Source organism: Pan paniscus, chromosome 2 (genome assembly GCF_029289425.2).
Source record: "Pan paniscus chromosome 2, NHGRI_mPanPan1-v2.0_pri, whole genome shotgun sequence".
In the NCBI taxonomy this organism is placed as follows: Eukaryota; Metazoa; Chordata; class Mammalia; order Primates; family Hominidae; genus Pan; species Pan paniscus.
The window spans coordinates 16570224-16597512 of record NC_085926.1 but is presented as its reverse complement, the minus strand read 5'-3'; the positions used below and the strand labels follow the sequence as shown (position 1 = coordinate 16597512).

Sequence of the window (27289 nt, the reverse complement as noted above, 5' to 3'; positions counted from 1 at the left end):
TGTTCCTGCTGAATTATTTCATCTGTGGGTCATCTTGCTGTAGATCAGCATGCTATCCCTGTCCCATGTTGCAATGGAGAGTGTCCTTGAGACTCCTCACAAAACACCACTGACATAAGGCATTTGTGTGTGTACTGGAAGCTTACTAAAGGTTGGACACAATAGCAGGACATTGCTACATAATCACAACAAAGAGTCATAAATCTTTTAGCTGTTAACCTTCTTTTTAAAAGCAGTTGGGCTGACCTCACTCATCACCTAATGTAGTCCAGAAGCTTTGTTGTAAGCAATAGTCACAGAAGTTTTGGCTGGTTTAAGCAGGAAAAGAACTTATTAAAATTTATTGGGTAACTAGCTCACAGAATCTCAAAATGAACCAAAGGGCCAGGTTGTCTCCAGGAATGACACACGAAATCATGCTGCAGAACTTGTCCAGTGAAGAAACCTCAGCTGGCACTGAGTACACCATGGTTTGCACAACTGACAGTAGCAGTCATTGCAGCTCTAACCTATACCATGGCTGCTGCTGCTGTTGATACTCTTCTCCAGAAAGTATTCTCTGCAGTCCCTTCATTATGGCATCATTAGTCCCCTATTCAAAATTTAGGATGGCTGCATCTCATTGATGTTGTGTAGGTCACCTGCCCAAGCTGTAGCTGCAAGAAAGGCTGAGAAAGTAGACTCTTAATTTGTAAGGTGAAGGATTCTCAAATCCAGGGAGATAAGTTGTTTATGACAAGTGCTCTCTATGGCAATGTTTCTTCACCTTCAGTGTGCACATGAGCCATTTGGAGATCTTGTAAAAATGCAGATTCTGATTCAGTAGGTTTAGGGTGGGGCCTGAGATTCTACAGCACTCACGTGATGTGAAGCTGCTGATCTGAGGATCACACTTTGAGTAGCAAGGCTCTATAGCACTGATTTTCAAATATGGCTGCATACTGGAGTAACTAGAAATATATATATATATATATTTATACATACACATATATATATATACACACACACTGACTTATGAGCCTTGCCCTCAGCTGATTTAATTGGTTTGGGGTGAGGCATGGGCATATAAATTTTTTAAAGTTCCCCACATGATTCTAATGTACTCAGATACCTTTCACTGCAGGCTCCAACTTTTTGTCACTTTGCAAGGTTATTTTTTATTTTATTTTTTTGAGACAGAGTCTCACTGTGTCACCCAGGCTGGAATGCAGTGGGGTGATCTTGGCTCACTACAACCTCCACCTCCCACACTCAAATGATCCTCCCACCTCAGCCTCCTGAGGAGCAGGGACCACAGGTGCACGCTGCCACACCCAGCTAATTTCTTGTATTTTTGGTAGAGACGGGGTTTCACCACATTGCCCAGACTGGTCTCAAACTCCTGAACTCAAGTGATCCATTGGCCTCAGCCTCCCAAAGTGTGGGGATTACAAGCATGAGCTAACATGCTGACCTGCAAGGTTACTTCTTTTCTCCAGCTTCCAGGACCTCCAATTTCCCTGTCTTGCTTGGTTTCTCCCCTTGTAATATGATTACTCTCATTTATTAGGCAGAACAATTTGAAACTCTACTCTTTAGTCCCTTGGGCCTAAGTTTGCATATCTAAAGCTCTATAGAGTTCTGCTAATCCAGTGTTTCCCAAAACTATGTTACTCGCTGCCCTGGGAGAATGTGGTATGAAGTGATGCATAAACAAACATTGTTTTAAATTCTAATCATTCTGTATTTATTTTAATGTCATTGTTAAAAAAATGTAGCTAAAACAGTAAGTCTGATCTTGCAAATATTGTTGTTTAGGACAAGAAGTTAATTTTTAAAACAGGTAAATAATAATAGAGACTCAGGGCAGATATAACAAAAATCTTGAAAATGATTTGCAGAAGTGAAGTTCAAGTGCCTATACAAACATAGCCTTCTTTCCAAAGCCGTAGGCTTTAGGAGCACAGAAGAACTGGCAGAGGTGTTCAAAGACACCAGCGTTTTTTTCTTCTCCCCCCATATAGGAAGCAATATAGAGATTTATTTCTGAACTGATACGAATTATGCCACTAATCTTAACACATTGAAATGGATACAGTCAGTTTTGATCTTAGATAAAATTCTTTCTATTAAGCGATTTCAAGAAAACAGCACCAACCTTTGAAAAATTCATGATCTAAAGAAAAGTAAATTATAAGAATAACTTATGAAATATAAAATACAAATAATGTTTAGTCCCTTAACCAGCTAATCTTTAACAAGAAAACGGGTGAAACTGTTCAGAATTATTAAGAGCTAATACACAAATCCAGAAAGTCTTAAAACTCCTAAGCAGGAGAAAATTTTTAAAACTCCACATCTACTTACATCATTGTGAAAATTCAGAACACCAAAGAAAAATTGGTCTTAAACATCAAAAAGACTGACAGCAGATTTCTCAGTAGCAATAGAAAATAGAAGATAACAGAGTAATATGCTCAATATTCTGAGGGGGAAAAAATACCTGTAAACCTAAAATTATATATTCAGTAGAATTATCATGAAACAGCAGGGAAAAATCAAAATATTTCAGGTGGAAAAAAACGCAAGGGTTTACCACATCACACTCTCATTCAAGGAAATTCTAAAGAATTTGCTAAAGGCACAAGGAAAATGATTCAGAAGGAAGATCTGAGATATGCAAAGAAATGGTAAGCAAAATGTTGTTACATATGTGGGTGTGTCTAAAAAACGATGTCCAATTTATATGATGAAACCAGGATAGAACTAAAATAGTGAATAACTTATAAACTGAGGGAGGGGAGGGTGTGTAGAGCTAAGACATCCTAAAGGCCTTTGCATTATTCAAGAAGAAAGTAAAGCTATTTATTAGCTTTATATTTTAAGTTTACATTTTAAAATAGTAATACAAATCACTTAAAAATACAGAGTGCATTGGCTCACGCCTGTAATCCCAGCACTTTGGGTGGCTGAGGCGGGCGGATCACGAGGTCAGGAGATTGAGACCATCCTAGCTAACACGGTGAAACCCCATTTCTACTAAAAATACAAAAACAAAATTAGCCGGGCTTGGTGGCAGGCGCCTATAGTCCCAGCTACTCGGGAGGCTGAGGCAGGAGAATGGCATGAACCCAGGAGGCGGGGCTTGCAGTGAGCCGAGATTGTGCCACTGCACTCCAGCCTGAGCAACAGAGCGAGACTCTGTCTCAAAAAAAAAAATATATATATAAATATATATAATATATAAAATATATATAATTAATATAATATAATTAATAATTAATATAATATAATTAATAATTAATAATAATTAATATTTTATATATACACACACATATATACACACACACATATATATAGAGAGAGAGAGAGAGCCAGAGCGCGAGCATTACTCCAAATAAGTTGAGGAAAAAAACTGTGAGAAAAAGAAAAAAAAACCATGTATACACAATGCAAAAGAAGCTGCTTCTGTTAGTTTTTGACATTTTAACTTTCTTTTTCGTATGCCATTCTTATTCAAGGTAAGTAGTATTGTATAATTTTTTATTGTGAGCTTTTCATTAAAGGGTCATTTTCTTATCAGAATCACTTTCAGCCTAGGTTGCAGAAGCATTCATTCAAGTCGGTTTTATGTTTGCTTCTGCCAGGCATTCTAGATGCCCCATGTCTAGGATCTCTTAAGGCAGGAGAGAGGGTGATGGTGTAGGAGGATCCATTTCTTGGCTTGGGGATTCCAATAATATATTATAGATTTAAACTCCAAAGTTTGATGAAATGCAGGTCTAGGGTTTTGAAATTTAATCAGAGTTAAATACATATTTTCTTCATCCAGAGATGGGACAAGCCTCCTCATCTGCTCGCCATGGGTGTTTCACATTTTCCCTACTCCATCCTTTTCCTAAGGATTTTAGGGACAATGGCGTTTTGCAGAGTACTCAGTTCCAGCTCCCACCCTGAGCCCTTACCTCCTACCACTAAACATCCAGATCTCAAGTTACAGAGAGTAACAACACTTTGCCCACACCTAGGATGACCAATCCTTCTGGTTTCCTTAGGGACGTAGGAATTTCTCAGTGCTAAAATCATGTAAGTCCTGGGCAAACTAGTATGACTGGCTGCCCTACAGCCCAGCCCCCCATATCCCGGGCAGGAGAAGAATCAGTTGAGTAAGTCATTGCTCTGGTTTTCAGTTTATTTTTGGTACTTGGAATTTCCCTTCTTTTCTTATGGGTTTAGCTGCATATTGAAAATAAAACGTTTTTTTTAAATCCCGCATTACTAGGTGTTAGTAATGAGATACTGCTCACGTTATAGAAGTCCACCGTTTTGCCAGCTCAAAAAGTAACATTTTAATGCTTTCCGTCAGTACAGAGGTGAAGTTTGTGGATAAAGGTCATAGCTACTTAGCCCTGTGTGTATAGCTAAGGTGCAGCAGTGCTTCCCAAAGTTACGTGATTGGCTCCACCAACTGGCGCACAGCTGGCTCCTGCTCTACGCCCGTACTCTGACCTTAAGAATGTTCTAGAATTCTCTAGGCAGGCCTAGCGCCTTCCTGTAAGGCCTGGAAGGTGAATTCTCCCATTAAAATGTAAGATCCCTGAGCAAAGACATGTTCTGTTATTCTGTTCACTCCTGCATCCGCTGTACCTGGTAATCACAGGCACTCGGTAACTATTTCTTGAAAGAACAAACATCCTGAATGTCAAACTGGCATTTCCTCCCATCCAACCCCTTCTATCTCAAACTTAACAGAAAGGAGTCCAAGTTTCTGGCCTGTTGATGTCTCCTTCTGTTTTCCACAGACTTGCTTCGATTTATTTCTGTAGGCATTTAAAAAAGATTTTGGGGTGAGTGTGAAGCTAAAAGTGATGGCGCTAACCCTGTGCCTTAGAGAAGCCATTTGGAAACTGCAGCCTAGACACATTAGATTATCATTTTTGTAAACTATACCATACATTTCAGTATGCATACTTATTTCAAGGGTGTTTTGGGGGTGATGTGTGTGTCTCTGGGTCTATGTGAGTGCGGCGCCTTCCTGGGACTGAGGCACCGGACCTGCGCACATGCGCTGCGTACCCTGCGTACCCTACGCCCCCGCCGCGTGGGCGCCGTCGTCCCCCGCAGCCCCCCCACGCAGGGGGCGGGGGCGCTGCCACCCATTGGCTGAGGCCGGTACCACGCGCCCCGATACCCGGCGCAGGAGCCACCTCCCTGAGCCCCGCGGACCACGCCTCAGTCCGCCTGCGCTCCTCAGCCTGACGGTCCACCTTTCGGGGCTCCTCAGCCTTGTCACCCGCTCTTGGTTTTCCTTTTCTCTTCATCTTTGGCTCCTTTGACCACTCGAAGCCGCGCAGCGGGTTCCAGCGGACCTCACAGCAGCCCCAGAAGTGGTGCGCCAAGCACAGCCTCTGCTCCTCCTCGAGCCGGTCGGGAACTGCTGCCTGCCGCCATCATGGTGAGTTGAGGGAGAGGCCCGAGGGCCAAGGCTGGCGGAGTCTTCACTCGTGGGTGAAACTCGGCTCTGCAGGGTCGGAAAGTGAAGTCATCCTCGGCTTTCCTGTTTGGGGGGCACCTGCCTGGACGCACCACAGCCATGGCCCACAGAGTGGGGAGAGGCGGCCTGGCAGTGGCGCGGCCTACACAGAGAGGCAGGCGCGGGACGCCAAGGGCGGCAAGGTGGGGGTGGGCCCCGAGGACGCGCTGCCTCGCCGGCCGCGTGCAAGGGCCACGGCCTTCTTGAGGCACCCATTTCCCGGTTCGGGTTCTCTACTGGCAGAGGTTTGGGGTGCGGGTTCCCCACCCCCGACTGCCCCACCCCGCCCCCACTCCCACGCGCTCCCCCACTCCCACGCGCCTCCGCCCCTCCCCCACTCCCACGCGCCTCCGCCCCGCCGGCCTCATTTCTGGCGCGCTCTCCCCGTGGCTCCGCAAGATGGCGGCGGGCCTGCTGAGGGACTTGGCTTCTTAAACTTCGAGGGCGGGAGCTTCCTTAGGAAGTGGTTCCCTCCTGGTCCCTGTACTTGGTGGGGTGGGCGGGGTTCGTGGGGGCCTCAGCGTGGGGTGTGGGGCGTCCTGAAGGCATGGCCCTGTAGCTGAGGGGGCTGGGCCGGAAGTGCCTCTGGTCCCCTCGCGCCTGTCAGCTGCTGGGGACTTGCTGATGGCGGCTCCCTCGTGTGGCGGCGACAGACAGAAAAGCTCGCCTGACGCCATCTTTGCCGCACGAGGTTGGTTTCAGTAGTTACCATGAAGAATTTTAGAATTTTTAAATTCTGGGTACAGTTTTTTCCCTCTCGCCTCTCGATAAACCAGGATCCTTTAACAAAATGTCCATTTGGTAGATAGCGTTGGGTGTGCGTTTTTGTGAGTTTGGTAAATGCCTAGCGTTGCTTCAGCGCCACCACAAGATGCAGCTCTGAACACGCAGACCAACCACTGAGTCACGAACGCGCGTATTACATGCTGTGTGTGTGTCTGCATTGATAATTCTGTCTCTTCAGGGAGGAAATTTATACACAGTTTATATTACCATGTATAAACATTAAAATAAAAATAAACACCTATTATGTGTAATTGTGCAACATATAGTTATCCATGCTAATAAAAAGTAATCACCTTGAGTTATAAGTAATTATTTATGATAACACTTTTCATTTTTAGAGTTAAATCGGAATTGTTTCATTGGATTATTTTTCTGATTATAAAAGTAGCATGTTTACTCATTTGAAAACAATCGCTGTAAGAAAATAGCAATCCATCTTAATCCCAACACTTATAACCGTTAAATTTTTGTACATGTATGACCTTCTAGATTATTTTTATGCATGTATTGCATGTAGATGGGCCAACTTTTACAAGAGTTACACCGTGCTGCATAATACTATTTTACAACTTGCATCTTTCAATTGATGTGGGCATTATTCTGAAGATAATTTTAATTTTCAGTATATGTTAAAAATTATACCGTTATTTTACCGAATTCGCTTATGATGAATACTTTTTCAATATTAAAACAATACTATCATTGTCTGGGCGCGGTGGCTCACGCCTGTAATCAATCTCTTTAGGAGGCTGAGGCGGGTGGATCACTTGAGGTCAGGAGTTCGAGACCAGCCTGGCTAATATGACGAAACCCCATCGCTACTAAAAACAGAAAAATTTGCCAGGCGTGGTGGTGCGCACTTGTAATCCCAGCTACTCGGGAGGCTGAGGCAGGAGAATCACTTGAACCTGGGAGGCAGGTTGCAGTGAGCTAAGATCGTGCCACTGCACTCCAGCCTAGGCAACAAAGGGGGGAGGCTCAGTCTCAGAAAAAAAAAAATGCTATGAATATTCTTGTGTAAATACCTTGGCATGCTTGTATTATTAATTCCTTGAGATGAATTGCTGTAAGTGGAATTGCTGGGTGAAAGCGCTTTGCCCCTTTGGTAGCTTTGCCCCTTTGGTAACAATTTTAAGTTACACCCCTCATTAGTATAGTGATGAGTATCCTCGCCTATCAAATTATGATACATCTTTTCCAAGCTACTCTTGGTGTAAAGCATGTATCAGTATTTTCCCACTGATGGTGTGTAGAGTGATCTCTTTTCCACACCCTTTCCAATGAAAGGTATTAGGATTTTTTGAATTGTCAACCTAATAGCTGGAAAATATTTTACTATGTTGATGTGCACTTTTTAAAATCATCAATGAAGTTGATCGATCATTAGCTTTTTAAACTTCCTTTTTATTTTTATTTTTATTGATTCATAAAGACTGTATTAATGTTCACCTTTGTCATACATAGTGGAAAAAAATACATAGTAATAAGGAGGTGCCCTTACCTTATTCCTAATTTCAATGGAGATGACTCTAGTATTTCACTTTAAGCTTAATGATAGGGTAGAATTAGATTGATAGAAAATAAGATGTCTCTATTTCTGTTTTACTTGGATATTTAGATAACTTAAAAATGAATGCTGTATTTTATCAAATGCTTTTTCAATGGTGAGTTAAAGTAACAATATCCTGTGAAGTATTCTTGCATTTCCAATATAAACTATATTCTTTATATACTGCTGGAATTTTGCATTTGTGTTGAGGGCAGGGATGGCTCATCTTGATGAGGCTTTGTTTCTTATATGCTGTTAGCTTTGTAAAATGCGTTGAGAAATACTTTTTTCCTCTTTGAAAATTGAAGAAAAGTGTTTGAATTTTTTAATCTCTTCTTCTGTGTTTTCTATCTTTATTTCTGGTGTCTGGTGTGTATGTGCACCTCTCTCTGACACAAACATACACCCAAGTTATCTATTTCTTTACAAGTTGAAAAAACTCCCACGGAAACTGAGCCAGGTATCATTAGGTGTTCTTTCTCAAGATTGTTTTGTAAAAATTTAAATTTCTCTACAAGTTTGTCATGTCGTTGATTTCCAAATTTATTTCTATAGAGTTTATGCATAGCATTGTTTTATAATCTGTGGTCATAACCCATTTCTCAGGTCTCATATATCCTTTTGCTTTCTTGCCTTTTCTTGCTTAGTTTTGCCAGGATTGTTTATTGCTTGAATTTCATCCTCCCCATCCCCAACTCCCCAAGAATCTACTCTTGGATTTACTTAAAGTTTTGATTCTGATTTTCATGTCGTATTTTCTTAATTTTAGCATTCTCTTTATTCGTTCCTTCCAATTGGTGTGAATGTAACTTTGATAACTACAAATTATAGCCTTTTTCCTGGTCAGTTTATATAAATCTCAGTTTGCTTTCATGTTCACATAGTAATTGAATTAGATAATACTGTGAAAGAAGCTGACATCCCAGGAGTTTAAATAATTTTTTCCAGCTTTTAGCTGTCTTTGTCACTTGGTTGTCCAAATATAACAAGGAATATGTTTGCTATAAATAACAATGAGAGTTGTGTATATGATGGTCTTGAAGCTCACCCCTGTTTACTATTCCAACATTTCTCATTTCAAAATTCACCAACTCACTTGAAGGTATGATTAAGAAAATTACTTCTTTAATGCAGTTTGTTTTCAGGATGCTATTGACAGTTACGATGGTACTTTCTTTAAAATTAAGCTTTTGCTTATCCTAAGCATTCATTTATATTTTTGGCCACGGTTTCACCAAAGGTTGTCTATTGATTGTGGATTTTTATATATACATTATAATTATGTATAGATACAGTAGGAATTTAACAATCCCTGCTAATCAAGCCGTGGTAAAAATGAAGTACATTGCTTACTTTGTTAGCTTTGAGCGCCACCTGCTGGCTGAGAACTAGGACATGATGGTGCCTCCTTAATTTAAGATGTTATTACGCTATTAAAGTGATCCAATGAATTTTATATTTACGATTCCAGTTAAGCAGGCAGCCAGTTTGTAAGATCCAAGCCAAAGTCAGACTTCCTATAATATCAAATGCCTCTTTTCCTCTTTACCAAACTACTGTAGTCGCCAAGTATCCGTTTTACTCTTGTATAGGGTATGAGAATTAGAAGAGACACCAGAGATCTTTTCCAACCATTCATTTTCAAGCAAGGAAACTGAGGTCCTGAAAAGACTTGCTTTACTGAACAATGGAAATCAGGTTCTTCCCAAACAATAATTTTCCTCCTCAATTCCTGTGGCACTGTCACAAGGTTTCTTAACCACACCCTATTCAAATTTTGGACCAAATAGTTCCTTGTTGTAGGAAGCTTTCTTTGCATTGTAGGATGTGCAGTAGTATTCCTGGCCTTCAGCCCATCAGATGCCAGGAATACACCTCAGTTGTGACAAACAATCTCTAAACGTTGTTAAATGCCCCCAGGGCTCAAAAATCTTCCCCAGTTGAGAATCAATGCATTATCATAACCTCTTATAATCTGACACAGTTTTCTGCCAGATGTTACACTTCTAAATTAAAATACATCCAAACACTGTGATGCAGAGACAATACTGTATATATATAGCTTGTTTATCAAAGAAAAACATATCCAAAGTTCATCCACAAATCAAGGGGGAATTGAAAAGGAGAAAAAACTGCAAGAATTTCAGAATTTATTTTGTTTTGTTTTATTCTGTTTGGGATTTCTGAATGAACTGAGAAGGGATTGGTAAATTGTCTGTAGGGGGGAAATCTAATCAGGTTCCTAATAGTTCAAGATACGCAGCTTAATGTCATTTAGAAAAACAATGTAAGACATTTTTAGAAAGGAAAAACTTTAGAAATAGTTTTTAAATTTTTCTTCCACATCATTGTCATGAAATACCACTATTAAAAGAAAGAATTAGGAATTATTTACAAACCCAAAATAGCAAGTATAAGCACAAACGAATAGAGAAAAGCAATAAACTCAGCTTTAGTTGATTTGACAATTTAGATTTCATCTCTAGTAAAGCTGTGTAGAATCAGTAACTTCTAGCATCTAATTAACAAAGCAGGAACTCTACTTTCTTATTAATTCCTATAAAATTACTGTGCTTTTCAAAAAGATAACTGTTGCTTTCTTTTGTCTTGTTTTCTTTCAGACAGGTATATGTGTAATAGCTTTCTCTTTTTGCAGCCTTTTGTAGTTACCTTTTGTAGTCAACAGGCACTTCACCAATGATTTTTAAATTAATGATGTTTCATAGTTTCCTGATGTTTCAATTCGTTCTTAATTAAAAGTATCTTCAAGATAAGTCAGCTAAAATAGTAAAGCCAAAAAAGAAACTTGAAAAAAAATCTGAAAATAAATTCAAATAACAGGACACTAACTTATATTGATATACCACTTTATACTTTACAAAATGAATTCACAGATGTTATCTCATTTCCTTCTCAAAGCAATTTGCCCAGAGATACACAGCTGGCAAGTAAGTGGCTTGTAACCGCTTACCTGTAAGGGACATAAACCTAGATCTCCTGACTAAATTAATGTTTGTTTCACTCTGCTATATTGCTTCTCCGACATATATATTACTTACAAATTCTACTTCAGAAAATTTTACATTAGCCTTAGAGTCTACTGCGGAAAGAATAAAGACAGTTCTGATCAAAATCCAGAAAAAATGAGTTATATGTATGTGTTTCTTTATCTGAAAATAAAGATGGTATCATTTATATCTGCCTACTGTGAAAATTAGAATTATCAGTGGGACTGATTTGGTGTTACTCAGGAAGAAAAATGTTATTTCAAAAAATGATTTGAACACCCTAGCATTAGGGAAGAGGATTATAATCCTTTTTTTAGAAGGAGCTGTGACATGTGAGCAAATAATGTTTCCATGATCCATTTCCAAAGTAAAGCAGGCATATTAACACAGAGAGCGTTAAAATTGTAAAAATTCATGTTAATTTTGGTGAAAAAGGCGAAGCAGGACAAATTGGTTTAAAACTTTGAGGCTTATTTTCTTTTTGATGTGACTTTTTGGAGTTTTTTTTTTTAAGATTTGTCATCCTTTTTATTAGTGTACTCAGTAAAATGAAAAGTTGTTTATGAATATAGAACAGGATGATTTTAATTTTGATTTTTACAAATCTGAACTTTCCAATTTTGGGTTTGTTTTTTTTTAAGTAATTCACATAGTATTTTCACAAATACTAAGTATTCTTCCACAGCATTGTGCAAGACTCGGTAATGAGCAATACTGGGTTTAAGAAAGTACTGTATCCTGGCTGCGCGTGGTAGCTCAGGCCTGTAATCCCAGCACTTTGGGAGGCCAAGGCGGGCAGATCACCTGAGGTCGGGAGTTCGAGACCAGCCTGGCCAACATGGAGAAACCCCATCTCTACTAAAAATACAAAATTAGCCAGGCGTGGTGTCGGGCGCATGTAATCCCAGCTACTCAGGAGGCTGAGGCAGGAGAATCGCTTGAACCTGGGAGACAGAGGTTGCAGTGAGCCGAGATCACGCCATTGCACTCCAGCCTGGGTGACAAGGGCGAGACTCTGTCTCAAAAAAAAAAAAAAAAAGTACTATATCCTTTTGTTAAAATTCCATGCTGATCTACTCTGGTAAGTTTAAATCCTGAGCCTGAACTAACTTAGAATGAAAGTAATTTATATAAAATATTTTATACTTAAAATACAAAAATTATATTTCACATTATGTATAGGTTTTTCCTGTGTATCTAATTATGATGTCTACTTTGCAAATTACAGTCTACTGCAAATCCTGAAACTCCAAACTCAACCATCTCCAGAGAGGCCAGCACCCAGTCCTCATCAGCTGCAACCAGCCAAGGCTATATTTTACCAGAAGGCAAAATCATGCCAAACACTGTTTTTGTTGGAGGAATTGATGTTAGGGTATTGTATTCATACCTCATTTTTACCTTGAAATGCATTATGAATAATGGGATTTGGGCCCTGTTACAAACTTAAGGTTTTTTTGTACTTCATGGAGGTTTAGAATTGGTTTTACATTTGACCCATAGGTGCTGAAAATATCTTTGACAAAGAGCTACTGGTCATTTGGGGATAAATGGGGGAGAAATTGTCACATCATCGAACCTTCTTTTAGTAAAATTAAAATTTTTGAATGCTGAATTTTTACTCTTGAAGTTCAATTCTTTTCCATAGATGGATGAAACTGAGATTAGAAGCTTCTTTGCTAGATATGGTTCAGTGAAAGAAGTGAAGATAATCACTGATCGAACTGGTGTGTCCAAAGGGTGAGTAATTTTATCAAAAATATCTGAACTCTAGCCACGTATAGAGTATCAGAGAAGACTTCAAAATTGGTATTCTGACACTTATATAAATTTGTTGCTGTGTTAATTTCTTTCATGTAGAGGATAAAAGTTTGTTGCCAGCTCTTTTATTTAATCATTTTTCTAATGTTTGTTTTTGAATATCTTCAATCTTTATTTCATACAAATGAATTAATCAGTTTTCTCAAAGAATTGTTTTCTTCATACATTGCACAGTATCTTAAATTTTAACCACCTTGTCTTAGATAGTAAGTTAAATTCCGGTTCATGGATATGAATTCTTTGTTAATAAAGTTTTCACACTACCCTAATCTTAGCACATTTTGACATAGTTCAGATGAAGAAAAAGCAGTATTTGTAGAGGATCTATCATGTACATCTTAAATATTTAGCATAGTATATTATTCATATTTTAGTCATGATCACTTCCATATATAGTAGAAGTTCTGAACCATGACTGTATGATGGTGATTTTATACTTCATTTATCTGCCTTTATAGCTATGGATTTGTTTCATTTTTTAATGACGTGGATGTGCAGAAGATAGTAGAAGTAAGTAATCTAATAGAAAAATCTCATTTGTTTCATTGATAAAATGTTTAGTGTCAAGTGATATACTCAGTCTTGTGTAAAATTTGGAAGACGATACACTTTCTGGTCAAAAAAATCCAAACTTAGAGGAATCTCACATAACTTGTTAGAACCTGTTTATTTTTGACTGGGCACCTAGGTTCATGAACTACAGACAGGAAGGGTTGGAGACAGGGCAGGGTGATGAAAAGTTTTTGATCAACTTTCACTTGATGCCTCTTGACACTGATTAGAGAAATAAGGGTAAGGTAGCTTCATGATGACAAATTTTAATTTGGTGTGTAGTTTTATCACTGATCTTCTATGATAATAGGAATTTTAGAAGACTTTAGGTGTTCACCCAAGTCTTGGAAGTAAAGACTTGAAAATTGATTCTAGTTTTGTTACTGTTTTATTTTCAGTCACAGATAAATTTCCATGGTAAAAAGCTGAAGCTGGGCCCTGCAATCAGGAAACAAAATTTATGTGAGTACAAAAAGAAATTGTTCTTTTCAAACATAAAAGAAATTGTGTAGCTTTTCAAAGAACTAAAAATAGGCCTTTTCTTTTTGCTTTTTAAAAAGGTGCTTATCATGTGCAGCCACGTCCTTTGGTTTTTAATCATCCTCCTCCACCACAGTTTCAGAATGTCTGGACTAATCCAAACACTGAAACTTATATGCAGCCCACAACCACGATGAATCCTATAACTCAGTATGTTCAGGTAAGAATTGCTTAACGTTCCTATTCTCTTGTTTATTGTAGTCATCGTACCTTCTGTGGAATTACATCCAATTTCCGTAGTAAGTGGTAATGGCATCCCTGTTTGAATACTTTGAGTGATGGGAAATTTATTACTTTTGTTAGAAATTTCTTATTCTTAGTGTTGTTCTTTATATGAGCTAAAGATCTTCTGTATACTTTGTCTTTATCTTAGAAATGACCTCTGTAGACACATGAAGAAATCTCTTCCTTTCCCCCCCCCATATAACTAGTTCCTAAAGCATTTGAAAGCAGCTATCGTTATGTGTCTGTCTAGTATATTCTTCTCTAAGGTTAGCAAATCATCTAGCTATTATTTGCAATGATTTCCAGATGCCTCCTCATATAAATTGCTGACTTCTGGATATATTCTGGTTCTGGAATGGGTAGATTTCTGATGTGTTTTACTATGTAAATCCTGTGAGTTTCTGGCATATAATTTCTCTGATCTTGGTTACTTTGATATTTAAAGTAGGATTTGACATACTATCACTTATTGGTGGTAAATAACATTTTCTTCTTAGTTCATTTTACTTAACGATTTAGTTTAAAAGACATTGTCTTTGCTGGAAAATAAAGTAGCAAAATAGGAGTGAAATAGTTCTTCAGTGTCTTTCATTCATTGACATTTTCCATGTACTTGAAATATGTAGGGTATACCTCTTCTTCTTTCTCCTTCTCTGAACAATGGCTAGAAAAAAAAAAGCCCTACTTGTTTCTAACATTTACTGTGAGTCATTACTGCATCTGGGTGTATTCGTGTATGCTGCCACCTATATGTTTTCAATCAGTAGCTATTTATTGAAAAATATAAGACATTATACTGTCTCTTTTCCAGTTTTGGATTATATACAGCCCTTAGTTCTTCGAAATGAAGTACAGAAAAAGCCATAGCATCTGTAGGAGGACTACATATTACCGTATAATATTGTCAAACACTAAACTGTCTAGAAGTATTTTGACAAAGAAATAGCAAATGTATTAATTTAACTTACATTGAAGTCTGTCTGAATAGAGCCTTATCACCAGTATAAAAAATAACTTCTGGGTGGGAATAAGTACACAGTATAAATAAGATAAACTTTGCCTGTTGAAATAGTCACTTCTTTTGTCATTTGTCTGTTCCCCCTCCCCACCCAAAGGGTAACACTTGACGGAGAATATTTCTTTCTTCATAAAGTCAGTCATTCATTTAGAATTCTGCATTGTTGTATATAGGAAAAATATTTTTAAAGTTTTCATATTTTTGTTATATTGGGAATAATATTTCTTTCTAATTTTAAAAAATGTTTTATATTATTCATTCTTTCTGTAAACTTGATTTTCAGGCATATCCTACTTACCCAAATTCACCAGTTCAGGTCATCACTGGATATCAGTTGCCTGTATATAATTATCAGGTAATTTAAAAGGGAGTAAAATGATTTACTTTCAGATTTTATTGAGGCCTTTAACTTGTTTATACAAATTGTCTGAATGGTTTGTCATTTTAAACTAGTGAAATGTACCTAAAATTTAAGAAAAAAATTAGTCTAGAATTAAGACCTCTTTATTATTTAGAAGTAATGGAATAATATTTTGACAGGGATATACTTAGCAGTAACTTTTCTCTACAACAGTTTTATGAGATTCGGTGTCCCCTTTTGTATTTCGGCATGTATTTTTTCATCTTTGCTGTCAAATAGCCAAAACAGCCAGACGGACTTTCATCAGTTTTTTTAGGGAGATAGAGTGAAATAAAATTATCCAATTCTTAGAGCACAGAATTCAAATTGTATTTTTATTTTAGCTGACTGCTTCATGATAGTAATTCTTTGAGTCTCTTTACATAGATATGACTGTATCTATGACCCATAATCATGTCTATGGTAATAAATTCAAGGAACTAATATCTCTGAGATTTGCACAATGCCAACTCCAGAAAACTGGGAAAAAGGTGAGGTTTTATGTATGGAAGTAACAAGAACATCAGGGATTAGAAACATAAAGTACTTTTTTTTTCATTCTGTTTCTTTTATTATAACAACAAAGGAGCCAGCATGATAAGTACTTCAATATTGTGTATCTCATGTGTTTTTGAAAATGTGTAGGAATATTTGAATAATTTTGGTTTCCTTTTTTTTTTTTTTAAGATGCCACCACAGTGGCCTGTTGGGGAGCAAAGGAGCTATGTTGTACCTCCGGTAAAGTGAATTAGCCAAACATATAATTCCTGTTATTTTAAAGTATTTTTTTGTGTTTAACTATATTTCTTGATTGTTTTCCATGTCATATATGCCTATATTTTTAAATAGTTTTTTATATTAATGTGTTACATTTTGTTACTTTCTTTTTAACCCAGTTAGAGACTCCCATGGGAGCAACAGTGCCTTCTTCTCTCAGGTTTTTGTGTGCTTAAGCAATGGCTGGTCCACATAATGATAAGTGTTCAGTTACTTGTTGATAGACTATATAATTCAGGAAAGGTAGTATTAATGTGGCTTTAGAATTAGCATGTATCTGCCTAGACTCTGCCTCTGGCTTTACCAGCCATAAAAAAAACTGTTGAAGAGGAACAGAAATGTTTTGCTGTTAATTACTGTTAAATAAAAATAGGAATAAAACAAGAGTATTACGTCTAAAACACCCCAAGCTGCTGTCTTTCATCAGGATTGGAAATTTGAAGGATATAATAAGTGTTAAAATTCTCGAACACTCCCTTACTACATTAGTTTCTTAGAGTTCTTCTACTTCTGATTATGTTGATGCCTTAAAGACATTTTAAAACAGAAGGCTGCCTTACTGTATTTCAACTGTTCATTTAAAACAAAGTTTTTGAAATAATATAATTGAATTTCAACACAACCTACATTGGAACTTTTGATACCAGCTCAGCTTGTTGAAGAATAAATGGCTTTTAAACGTATCTGTATATCTGTTTAATTACACTTTCATTATTTTTAATATAGGCTTATTCAGCTGTTAACTACCACTGTAATGAAGTTGATCCAGGAGCTGAAGTTGTGCCAAATGAATGTTCAGTTCATGAAGCTACTCCACCCTCTGGAAATGGCCCACAAAAGGCAAACATCTAATTTTGTTTATATATATTTCATATTTATTTTTTCTAGTTTTAATAATGATTTTTTGAGAAGCAATCATCCTTCAGCAGAAATCTGTAATTGAAAGGGTTAACTAGAGAAGAGTTAGTTGACTGGCTTGACCAAATAGTAAAAGAAAATTTTAGATACAGAAAGCAGATCTTGGCTGGGTGCAGTGGCTCACGCCTGTAATCCCAGCACTTTTAGGGGCTGAGATGGGTGGATTGCTTGAGCTCAGGAGTTCGAGACCACCCTGGGCAAGATAGGAGCCATAAATTATAGATCTTAAATAATTGACTAATATTCAGCAGTTAATGTAAAGGTTGGTGAAATTTCAGATAGCCCAAATTTTCAATGTATACATAAAGTTTCTGATTCAGCAGTCCTTTCCTATATTCCTCCACTAATTTTTAAAAACCATACTTCAATAAATACTATATTAATAGGATTTAGCAGAATGTTATGGGAAGTTTCCTCAAGAATTCTACTCTTCAAAAGAGGAATTGGTACGAATTACATGTACCTTTTCTTTTATAATTTTGATATTTACTTAAACAGTGAAACACATTACTTACGGCATTCTCTCTGTAACATTATATATGGCAGTAGTTCCCAACAGTGGTGAAGTCAGTAATAATTATTCAAATATTGAATTAGGCAGGGTTCTTTCTTCTTTTTATCATTAGAGCAAATTTCCATAATAATACTATCACTCTTGAATCACATATGTTCTCTTAAATGAGCGGGAGTGTGGAAGTAGTTGACGTGTTGGTAATATGTATAACACTGAAGTCCCATTGGAGTGTAAATTCCTTGATTTGATACTCGATTTTAAAATGCGAATAAATATTAAAATAGCTTACAGTGTAATTGTCAGGTTTTGTCCTGAGTATTTTTTCTTGAAACATTGGAGTTCACTTAGGGATTTAACAAATTCAGCTTTTTAAACCAGTATTCTATCACTAAGGTTCTAAAATCTTTGATTGTCAGAAAACTTGCATATTGAGTGATACGTGGTAAGAATTATGAATCACATTTTTATGAATTTCTTTTTTTTTTTTTTCCCAAGACACAGTCTCGCTGTGTTGCCCAGGCTGGAGTGCAGTGGTGTGATCTTGGCTCACTGCAATTTCCACCTCCTGGATTCAAGCAATTCTCCCTGCCTCAGCCTCCTGAGTAGCTGGGATTACAGGCACCCGCCACTATGCCCAGCTGATATTTGTATTTTTTTAGTAGAGACAGGGTTTCACCATATTGGCCAGGCTGGTCTTGAATTAGCAACCTCAGGAGGAGGCAGGAATCCTCCTGCCTTGGCCTCCTAAAGTGCTGGGATTACAGGCGTGAGCCACCACTCCCAGTCTCTTAGCATTTTTTGCATTTCTTTAGAAATAAAGTAATATGTTCATTAAACTATCAAAAAAAAAAACCCTTACTAAGAGTGAGTGAAAGAGTCGTCTTTACATTACTGAAAACTTCTGTGTTTCAGAAATCTGTGGACCGAGGCATACAAACGGTGGTATCTTGTCTGTTTAATCCAGAGAACAGACTGAGAAACTCTGTTGTTACTCAAGATGACTACTTCAAGGTATGAATATAACAGTTATGCACAATTAAAAAGCACACTTGTTAGCTTTAAAGTATCTGTTTTCCTTGTGGTATATGTATTTTGAGATTTCTTAGAGCATTTAATTAACTGTTGGCATTTGACTATAACTCAGTAAACCAGAGTGGGTTTTACCTGGCAGTATATTTTCTGCTGCTGAACCTTGATATAATGTAGTTATCTTTAGGGAAGAATCCTTCAGCAGAAATTTGTAATTGAAAGGGTTAACTAGAGAAGAGTTAGTTGACTGGCTTGACCAAATAGTAAAAGAAAATTTTAGATACAGAAAGCAGATCTTGGCTGGGTGCAGTGGCTCACGCCTGTAATCCCAGCACTTTTGGGGGCTGAGATGGGTGGATTGCTTGAGCTCAGGAGTTCGAGACCACCCTGGGCAACATGGCAAAACCCCATCTCTACAAAAAATACAAAACTTAGCCAGTTGTGGTGGTGCACGTCTGTAGTCCCAGCTACTCCAGAGGGAGGCTGAGGTAGGAAGATTGCTTGAGCCTGGGAAGTTGAGTCTGCATTGAGCCATGATTGTGCCACTGTACTCCAGCCTGGGCAACAGAGTGAGACGTTGTCTCAAAAAAAAAAAAAAAAACATGTATATTGGACTATAGGGAAGAAAAGAAATGGTTTACTCAGAAGATATACCTGAACAGTGTAAAGGGAGAAAAGGGGTAAAGTGAAGCAGTAAAATGTTGAGTAGAAAGAATTGGAGGTTGATTCAGACAGAGTTGGTAAAGTGGAAGAGAATGTGGGTAGTTGAATTCCAGAAAAATCTGATTTCTGATCCCACCGTCTATCCATGTTGGATAGATAAGTCTTATTAAGACTCCAGTTTTTACAAGTCTAAAATGAGAAGGTACAGGACTAAAGGTTTCTGGGTCCCTGTAGTTCTAAGTCTATGAATAGGAAAAAGAACTAACTTGGTCAGTCCAATGGGAGAGAAATATTACGGTTAGTAAAGGGAAGATGTTTTTTAAATAATAGGTTTATTGAAATATATAATTGAGATACCAGTAATACAATTTACCTATTTAAAGTTTGCATTTCACTGGTTTTTCATATATTCAAAGTTGTGTAACCATGACCACAATCAATTTTAGAATACTTAAATCACCTCAAAAATCACCCCCCTACCTTAGCAGTCACCTGCTATTTTCCCCCATCCTGTGCAGCCCTAGGCAACCATTAATTTACTTACTTTCTCTAAGGATTTTCCTGTCCTGGACATTTCATGTATATGGAATCATACACAATGTGGCCTTTTGTGACCGGTGTTTTCACTCAGCATAATATTTTCAAGGTTCATCAATATTCTAGCACGTATCAGAACTTCATTTCTTTTTATTTGTGGCTATTATTCATTCTGTTTATCCATTCATCTGTTAAAGACATTGGGATTATTTCCTCTTTTTAACTATTAGAAATAATGCTGTGAACATTCATGTACAAGTTATTACGTGGACATATGTTCTTATTTCTCTTGCGTATATACTTGGGAATGGAATTGCTAAGTCATATTTAACCTTCAGTGGAACTGCCAGAATTTGTCAAAACTGGCTACACACTTTACATTCAAAAGGAAATGTTTAACCATCACTTTGTGTCTTAAAACAGAAAGTAGACTAGCTTTTTTTTCATCTGTGAATGGATATAGGATGAAGCTTAAGCCTTTTTAAGGGGTTATTATTACGGATCTCCTGTATAATGTAGAAGAGTAGAGCCATATAGCAGAATTAAGTTCTTAACATCTTCGCAACAGGGAGTAAAGATACTTAAAGTTGACATTTGTTCTCTTGTTGCTTCATTCTACATAGATAGTATAATTTAGAAAAGAAGGAACTGGAATTGTACATCAGCTTACTTTGCCCAAAGTTCTGACGATTACATAGGTGTCTACAGTAGTACTTAAGTGATTTTCAAAGCAGAAGATAGTCTTCTGTGGTTTTTTGTTTTTTTGAGGTGACCTCATTCAGTCACCTAGGCTGGAGTGCAGTGTAACAATCACAGCTTACTACAACCTCAAACTCCTGACGCAAGGGATCCTTCTGCCTCAGCCTCCCAAATAGTTAGGACTACAGACATGCACCGCTACACTTGGCTAGTTAAAAAGATTTTTTTTTTTTTTTAAGAGACAGAATCTTACTATATTGCCCCTGGCTGGTCTTGAACTCCTGGGCTCAAGTGATCCTCCTACCTCAGCCTTCCAAAGTGCTGGGATTACAGGCGTGAGCCACCATGCCTAGCCCAGAAGGAGTTTTGAAACTTGAGTTCTCACCTGGTATTAGACAAAAGACTCCCTTTAAACTCCCAGAGTTTTCTGCTTGTTTGGGAGAGGAATCCGAAGTTGGCATCCTGCAGTTGTCTGACATCTAGACCTATTTTGATTGACTGCATGTTGTTGTATTGAATTTGAATGCATGAGGTATTTTTGAATGTATTTACTATTTCCATAGCTAATTCCACTCTTCATTGTCTTGATTCTGTAGTCCCTTCATAATCTTGTTTCCTGCGTGACCTGTGAAGATACATGTTGGTGACCAGTTTTCTAGATTTTAACTTAAATAGGATATCACTCTTTTGACAGATTAGGTAACTTCCAGAAGCCACTTTTATTTATATGACAGTGAAACTGAGGTCCTAGGAAAAGGGCACAGTTAACTTTGTAGAAAATAAAATGCTATTATGTTATTACTCATTTGCTTAGTCCCATTTCTCCTTTTAAGGCCTCTCACTTTTTTCTCTCTGCACATCTGTAGGCAACATAGAGTGAAAAGAAAGTTTTGCATGTATTTTAAATTTTTCTCTTGCTTTCTAAAGAATAATACATCTTCACAGGTTAATGATATGTCTTTAAATGCCAAAACTTACATCTTTTAACCTAAAAACATGAAATTTCAGATTGGAGAGCTGTTGTTCACAAGCCGTGGTTCCTATTAGATGCAGTTCAGTCAGTGAAAACAGTATTTTTTAGAATTACATTTTCTACCAGCTGTCTTTGGGACATTACTGCAAAATTATTAATTAAGAGGTACATAAAATGATATTGAGTCTAAGTCCTGTTATTTCTGAGTTTACTGGGATTTCTTTTTTTTTAATTGATTTCTTTTTTAACTAAACTGTTTAATAAAACTAGCCATCCTGGTATATATGTTATCCCAGTGTTCAAGAATGCTTCTCAAAAAGAATAATCTTTTTTCTCATTATTTATAATGTTTAAACCCAAAACAAATGGTTTAAGTTTTTGACAACTTTCAGATCTATAGTAGTAATCAGAAATTTTCAGTAAAGTAAAAGGACTCTTTCTATCTTTTCCAGGATAAACGAGTGCATCACTTTAGAAGAAGTCGGGCAATGCTTAAATCTGTTTGATCCTCCTGGCTTATCTAGTTACATGGGAAGTTGCTGGTTTTGAGTATTAAGCTAAAAGGTTTCCACTATTATAGAAATTCTGAATTTTGGTAAATCACACTCAAACTTTGTGTATAAGTTGTATTATTAGACTCTCTAGTTTTATCTTAAACTGTTCTTCATTAGATGTTTATTTAGAAACTGGTTCTGTGTTGAAATATAGTTGAAAGTAAAAAAATAATTGAGACTGAAAGATTCTAAGATTTATCTGCAAGGATTTTTTAAAAATTGGCATTTTAAGTGTTTAAAAGCAAATACTGATTTTCAAAAAAATGTTTTTAAAAACCTATTTTGAAAGGTCAGAATTTTGTTGGTCTGAATACAAACATTTCACTTCTCCAACAAGTACCTGTGAACAGTACAGTATTTACAGTATTGAGCTTTGCATTTATGATTTCTCTAGAAATTTACCACAAAAGCAAAATTTTTAAAACTGCATTTTTAATCAGTGGAACTCAATATATAGTTAGCTTTATTGAAGTCTTCTTATCTAAACCCAGCAAAACAGATTCAAAGCAAACAGTCCAATCAGTGGGTCATATGTTTATTCAAAATATTTTATCTTTTATCTAGAATCCACACATATATATCCTATTTGATTAGGATAGTAATTAGGATAACTAAAATTCTGGGCCTAATTTTTAAAAGAATCCAAGACAAACTAAACTTTACTAGGTACATAAGCTTCTCAATGAGTCACCATTCTTCTTTTTTGTAAAAACTTTTTTCTTTGAAATGCTAAACTTGGCTGTATGTCAAATTGTGCAAAATGTTGGTATTAAAGAATGCTGCAACTTTTTTATGTCACTTAGAGCTTAATCAGAGTATCTGAAGGGAATTGTTTTTATAAAAACATTGAAATATTAGTTACTTGCTATAAATAGATTTAGTCTGTTATATTTCCTTTTGTAAAGTAAAATATGTCCAGAAGAGTCAAAGTAGTTAGTTTCGGTTATTTCTAAACCACAAAAGTTGTTTAATAAGTATATCTTAAGAATGTGCTAGAGTTAAAAGTTAGCAATTGTTTCTAGATTAGCTGGTGTCTTCATTTTACATTGTGACAAACAACTAGAGCACCAGAGCCCTTTTGCTATACCCACAGTCTTTCGTTTCCAGCCTTTGTCACTAGTCTTTGAGGAGGTTTGCTCCTAGAACTGGTGATATAAAGAATGAAAGTAGCTGTATGAGCAGAGCAGTTCAAGGGCCAAACCCTGGAACGGTAGCAATGGGATATAATACCTTTCTAAGGGAAAAAGTTGTATCAGTACCATTTGATCTGCCATGGACATGAGTTTAAAGCGGCTTTCTGGCCCTTCTTTCAATGACTTCTTCCCTAAAACGTAGAAACTCTAACTTAATGTAGTTACTATGAGCCATATTACTAGTGCCCCCTAGGGTCTATAATTCCTTAAAATTTTCATTCTGAATCTGAAGGAGAGAGTCTTTTAACTTTAGAATTCCCAAGAGGGCTTTATTACACCTCGGAAATTGAAAGCACTATGAATTTGTCCATTTAAAAATGATTTGTAGTTTTTTTGGTGCTATAACATTCTGACACATATCATTCTGTGATTAAATCTCCAGCTTACTATAAATGATATCTATATTCTAAAGAGCTACTTCTAATTATTCCAATATGACCTTAAGGAAAAGTAAGGGAATAAATTTTTGTCTTTGTTGGAGTGAAGCATTTAAAAGAGTAAGGGTAAAAAAGATAAAGTCCTGAACCTTTCAAAATGGAAAATTAATTCTAAACTTAGAAATATGCTTCTGCCTATTGCTGATACTGTCTTTGCATACATGAATAAAAATAAACTTTTTTTCTTCAAAAGTGTTTTTAGCATTCTGATGTAATAATCTAAAATGGTGGGGAGTTGGGTGGCAACTGTGTAACAAGATTTAGATTCTTAAAATGCAAAAGTATAAAGTTCAATTTACTGATCTGGCAGAGTTAGGTCATAAAAGCAAATTCAGGTACAAAGAGAAATTTAAGAGATGCATGAACAGCAGTGCCGAGTAGGAATGCTGATGAACACATCTGACTCTGCTATCTCATGGCTAAGGTCCCTCTCAATTTGGACCCTATGAAACATTTTGTCTACTGTACGCTTTGGGCCTAATCTCTAGACCTTTTATTTCGGGGTATTGCGGTTGCCTAATAGAGCTTAAATTTTTTGTATTGCATGTACTTCTTACGGATGCAATCAAAAAAATCAGTACTTACTACTACCTCTTCGAGCTGTAGTTCTAGTACTCCCAATTCTATAAGCTGAGCCCAGTGGAGAGGAAATTTTCCCCTCAGACACTGCTATATTTCATCAGTTAGTAAGCTTACTGATTCATAACCAGAAAGTTGACTCCAAGGTTCTGCAGGATACCAAACAGTGCTTTCTGCATCACCAAAGATTAAATTGTGATGTTTAATGTCTAATAATAGGCTAAAAATTAGTAATTCTTAAATGTGTATATGTGTATATATGTATACATATGTGTGTCTATATATGCGTATATCTATGGTTACGTATATACCAACCATTATCCAGAATATTTGGTTATAGCGCAAGCTGAGTGAGTTTATGGTATTTTCAGACCCCAAAACTAGACTTACATACGCCTTAAGATAGTTGCTTTACACCAGCTTGTTATCTCAAGCATGTTTGTGGTTTAGTATTAAATTCTTAACACAAAAATCAAATCTTTGGAATTGAAAAGTACTGTTCAGCACTTTCTTGTAAAAAGTTCAAGTTATGGCAAAATCAAGCAACTCTAAAAAGATTGGTCACCTCCATAAGTGTATTCTGCATGTTTGTTTTTTCTTTTTCTAAAATCAGATTACCTTTAATTCAGAATAACTTCAAAATTGATAGTACCCATCTTGCAAGGAAGTCATTGACTTTTAAAAATTAATACTCCACGGCGGTTCCCTCTAGTTGTAAAGCACCTCTGGCCCTTCTTCACTAAAATTCTCTTGGCTGTCTTTAAAGATAAACTCAACAATGGGCTGCCACATTGCTTAATCGCCTTGCCTGCTTTCATTGCTGTCAATTGAGGGTAATAAGGAGCAGCAACTATAAGGCAATGTGCCACTCTGCTTTCACAAAGATGGCAATAGAGAAGGTGGGGAAACATAAGGGAGAGAAAAGCAGCAGTATTTTCCATTGACCAAGTCTTGCAAATAGGGCCAGCTGTTGAGTAGTATGATCATTTGGAATCCCTGAAACACTTTCTTCTAGATGAGGATTGCTCCTGTACATATTTTGATAACTGTGTAACCCTTCCCAACATTATGTGTAGTATGTCTCTCTGTGTGTAACTGATGGTTGTGAGCAATTCCTCACCACCCATCAAAGACTGAGTTTTCCATCTGTAGACAGTATATTTGGTAGTAGAAAACAATAGACATAAGAAGTTCAGACTATAAACAGGCGTTTTTGAATGCTCATGCAAAATATTCAATCTGCATAGCAAAGAAATGATAGGTAATTCTACATTGCATTTAGAGTTAAAAACATCTGTCCAATATGGCTGTAGCTGTGGGCCAATCCCAAGAAAATGCAAAAAAATTGTCTCCTGGTACAGAAACTGAAACTACCACTGTACAATTAAACTCTATGGTAGCTATATTTTACATTTTTAACTGGTCTGAAACAAAGTTTTCTAGTTGAGTCTCTAGTTCATTTTCCCAAGGCAAGGCTTTGTATCTTATGTGCACCTCCATTAAGGCTGCATGCCAGGAATGTGCGTTTTCCCACATATAAAACTTAAAGATACCAGTTCACCAGGTCTTTAACAGTAGAACAAATGCTTGCCTGACTGGGATATTCAGGTCATGAAAGCTGTTTATAAATTTGAAGGAATAGTAACATTTCAAGCACTTTGGAAAGTTGGAGGTTTTATAATCCTTCATTAGTTCTTTTTTACAGAAAAAAATCTAGCAAAAGTATACTAAGGCTCTAATCACATCTATTGTCTTTGCCCAAAATAAAATGGATAGAGACACACCATTCTGGCTCAATCTTAATGAAACTCTACTATAGAAGAAAGGCAGAGTTGATACTAATACGGCCAGGCCGGCTGTTTAAGTGGACATGTCCCCTCTGCCCTTGTACCTTTGTTTAAAAATTTTGATATGATTCTCCCCACCTCCTCCACAACCTCCATAAATCTGACTGGGCCAGTAAGAATGGAGACAGGTAATTTAAAATGCAGAGAACATTTTCTCTTTGTTTTTATCTATGCTGATCCCCTACCTAGTGTTGGTGTGGCTTCACTGAGTAAAATCTGAACAGTATTTAAGTAGTACACCCGCTATATGAGAAAAGCTTGACTCTGCACTTTTTTTTTCTGAACATGACTTGGTTGCTGCTTATTCTGGTTGGTGATGTGTCTGACAAAAAACCCATATGCTCACCATCCAAAGTTGTATCCATGATTAGATTAGATCAGCCCAATATTTGATAGGGCAGGTTTCCTCGATGCCAATTTTACAGGGAAATCAAAGAGTATCAGAACTATCATCAGGGGTGTTTTTCAGAGTTGCCAAATCCTGGGCCCCATTCTCAGATGCTCCTATTCTAATGCTCTGGATGGGCCCAGTGATCTGCATTTTTAACATGTGCCCCAGGTGATTCTGATCACTGTAACACATACTTTGAGAAATACTGCCTCAGATGAGGATCTCTCATTATATCATCTCAAGCTACCCCTGGATTTAGGATAGAAACAGCCCTGTCAGGTCCATTATGACTTTCATAAAGGATTTCGTTGGCTTGATTCACTGAATTCATCTTCCCCTGCCAAGCCTGTGCCCGGGAGTGCCGGTTGTCCATAGGCAAGAGTGACTCATGAATGGGCTGAAATGGATTGAATGAAAAGTCTGAAAACCAAGACTTTTGGCCGGAAATGAGTGATAGGAGAGAGTGATTACAGAGGCAAAGCTGGATTGCAAGGCCAAGTGCAGGCAAGCCAAGGGTGAGGGACTAGGCTCGAGTGGGAGGGGTCAGAGTGGATATCATGGAGACAGAGACACTGTGCTTGCCTCCTGGAGTGAAGAACTATGCCCTTGACCTACTTGACAAATTTTACAAACACTATTACCCATGGTTTTCAGAAAAGTATGGCCTGTCATTGCTCCTTTTCCTGCCGTGGAATTAACTAATGTATCTTTAAGCAAGAATAATAATGACAAATCAATATGAAAAATACGTTGAGATTAAGTTCCAG

The 27289-nt window shown here is 37.1% G+C and overlaps 1 protein-coding gene across 1 annotated transcript; it reads left to right on the top strand.

The window, feature by feature from the left end:
- The first annotated feature begins 5086 nt into the window (after positions 1 to 5086).
- Positions 5087 to 26931, top strand: DAZL (deleted in azoospermia like). The gene is made up of 11 exons (XM_003826191.5): positions 5087 to 5434; positions 12084 to 12230; positions 12504 to 12595; positions 13135 to 13186; positions 13627 to 13690; positions 13789 to 13928; positions 15295 to 15366; positions 16099 to 16149; positions 16915 to 17028; positions 18533 to 18631; positions 21974 to 26931. Exons 1-11 carry the CDS (start codon positions 5432 to 5434, stop codon positions 22025 to 22027), a joined length of 888 nt encoding a protein of 295 aa, XP_003826239.1. The 5' UTR covers positions 5087 to 5431; the 3' UTR covers positions 22028 to 26931.
- The last annotated feature ends 358 nt before the right edge of the window (positions 26932 to 27289 follow it).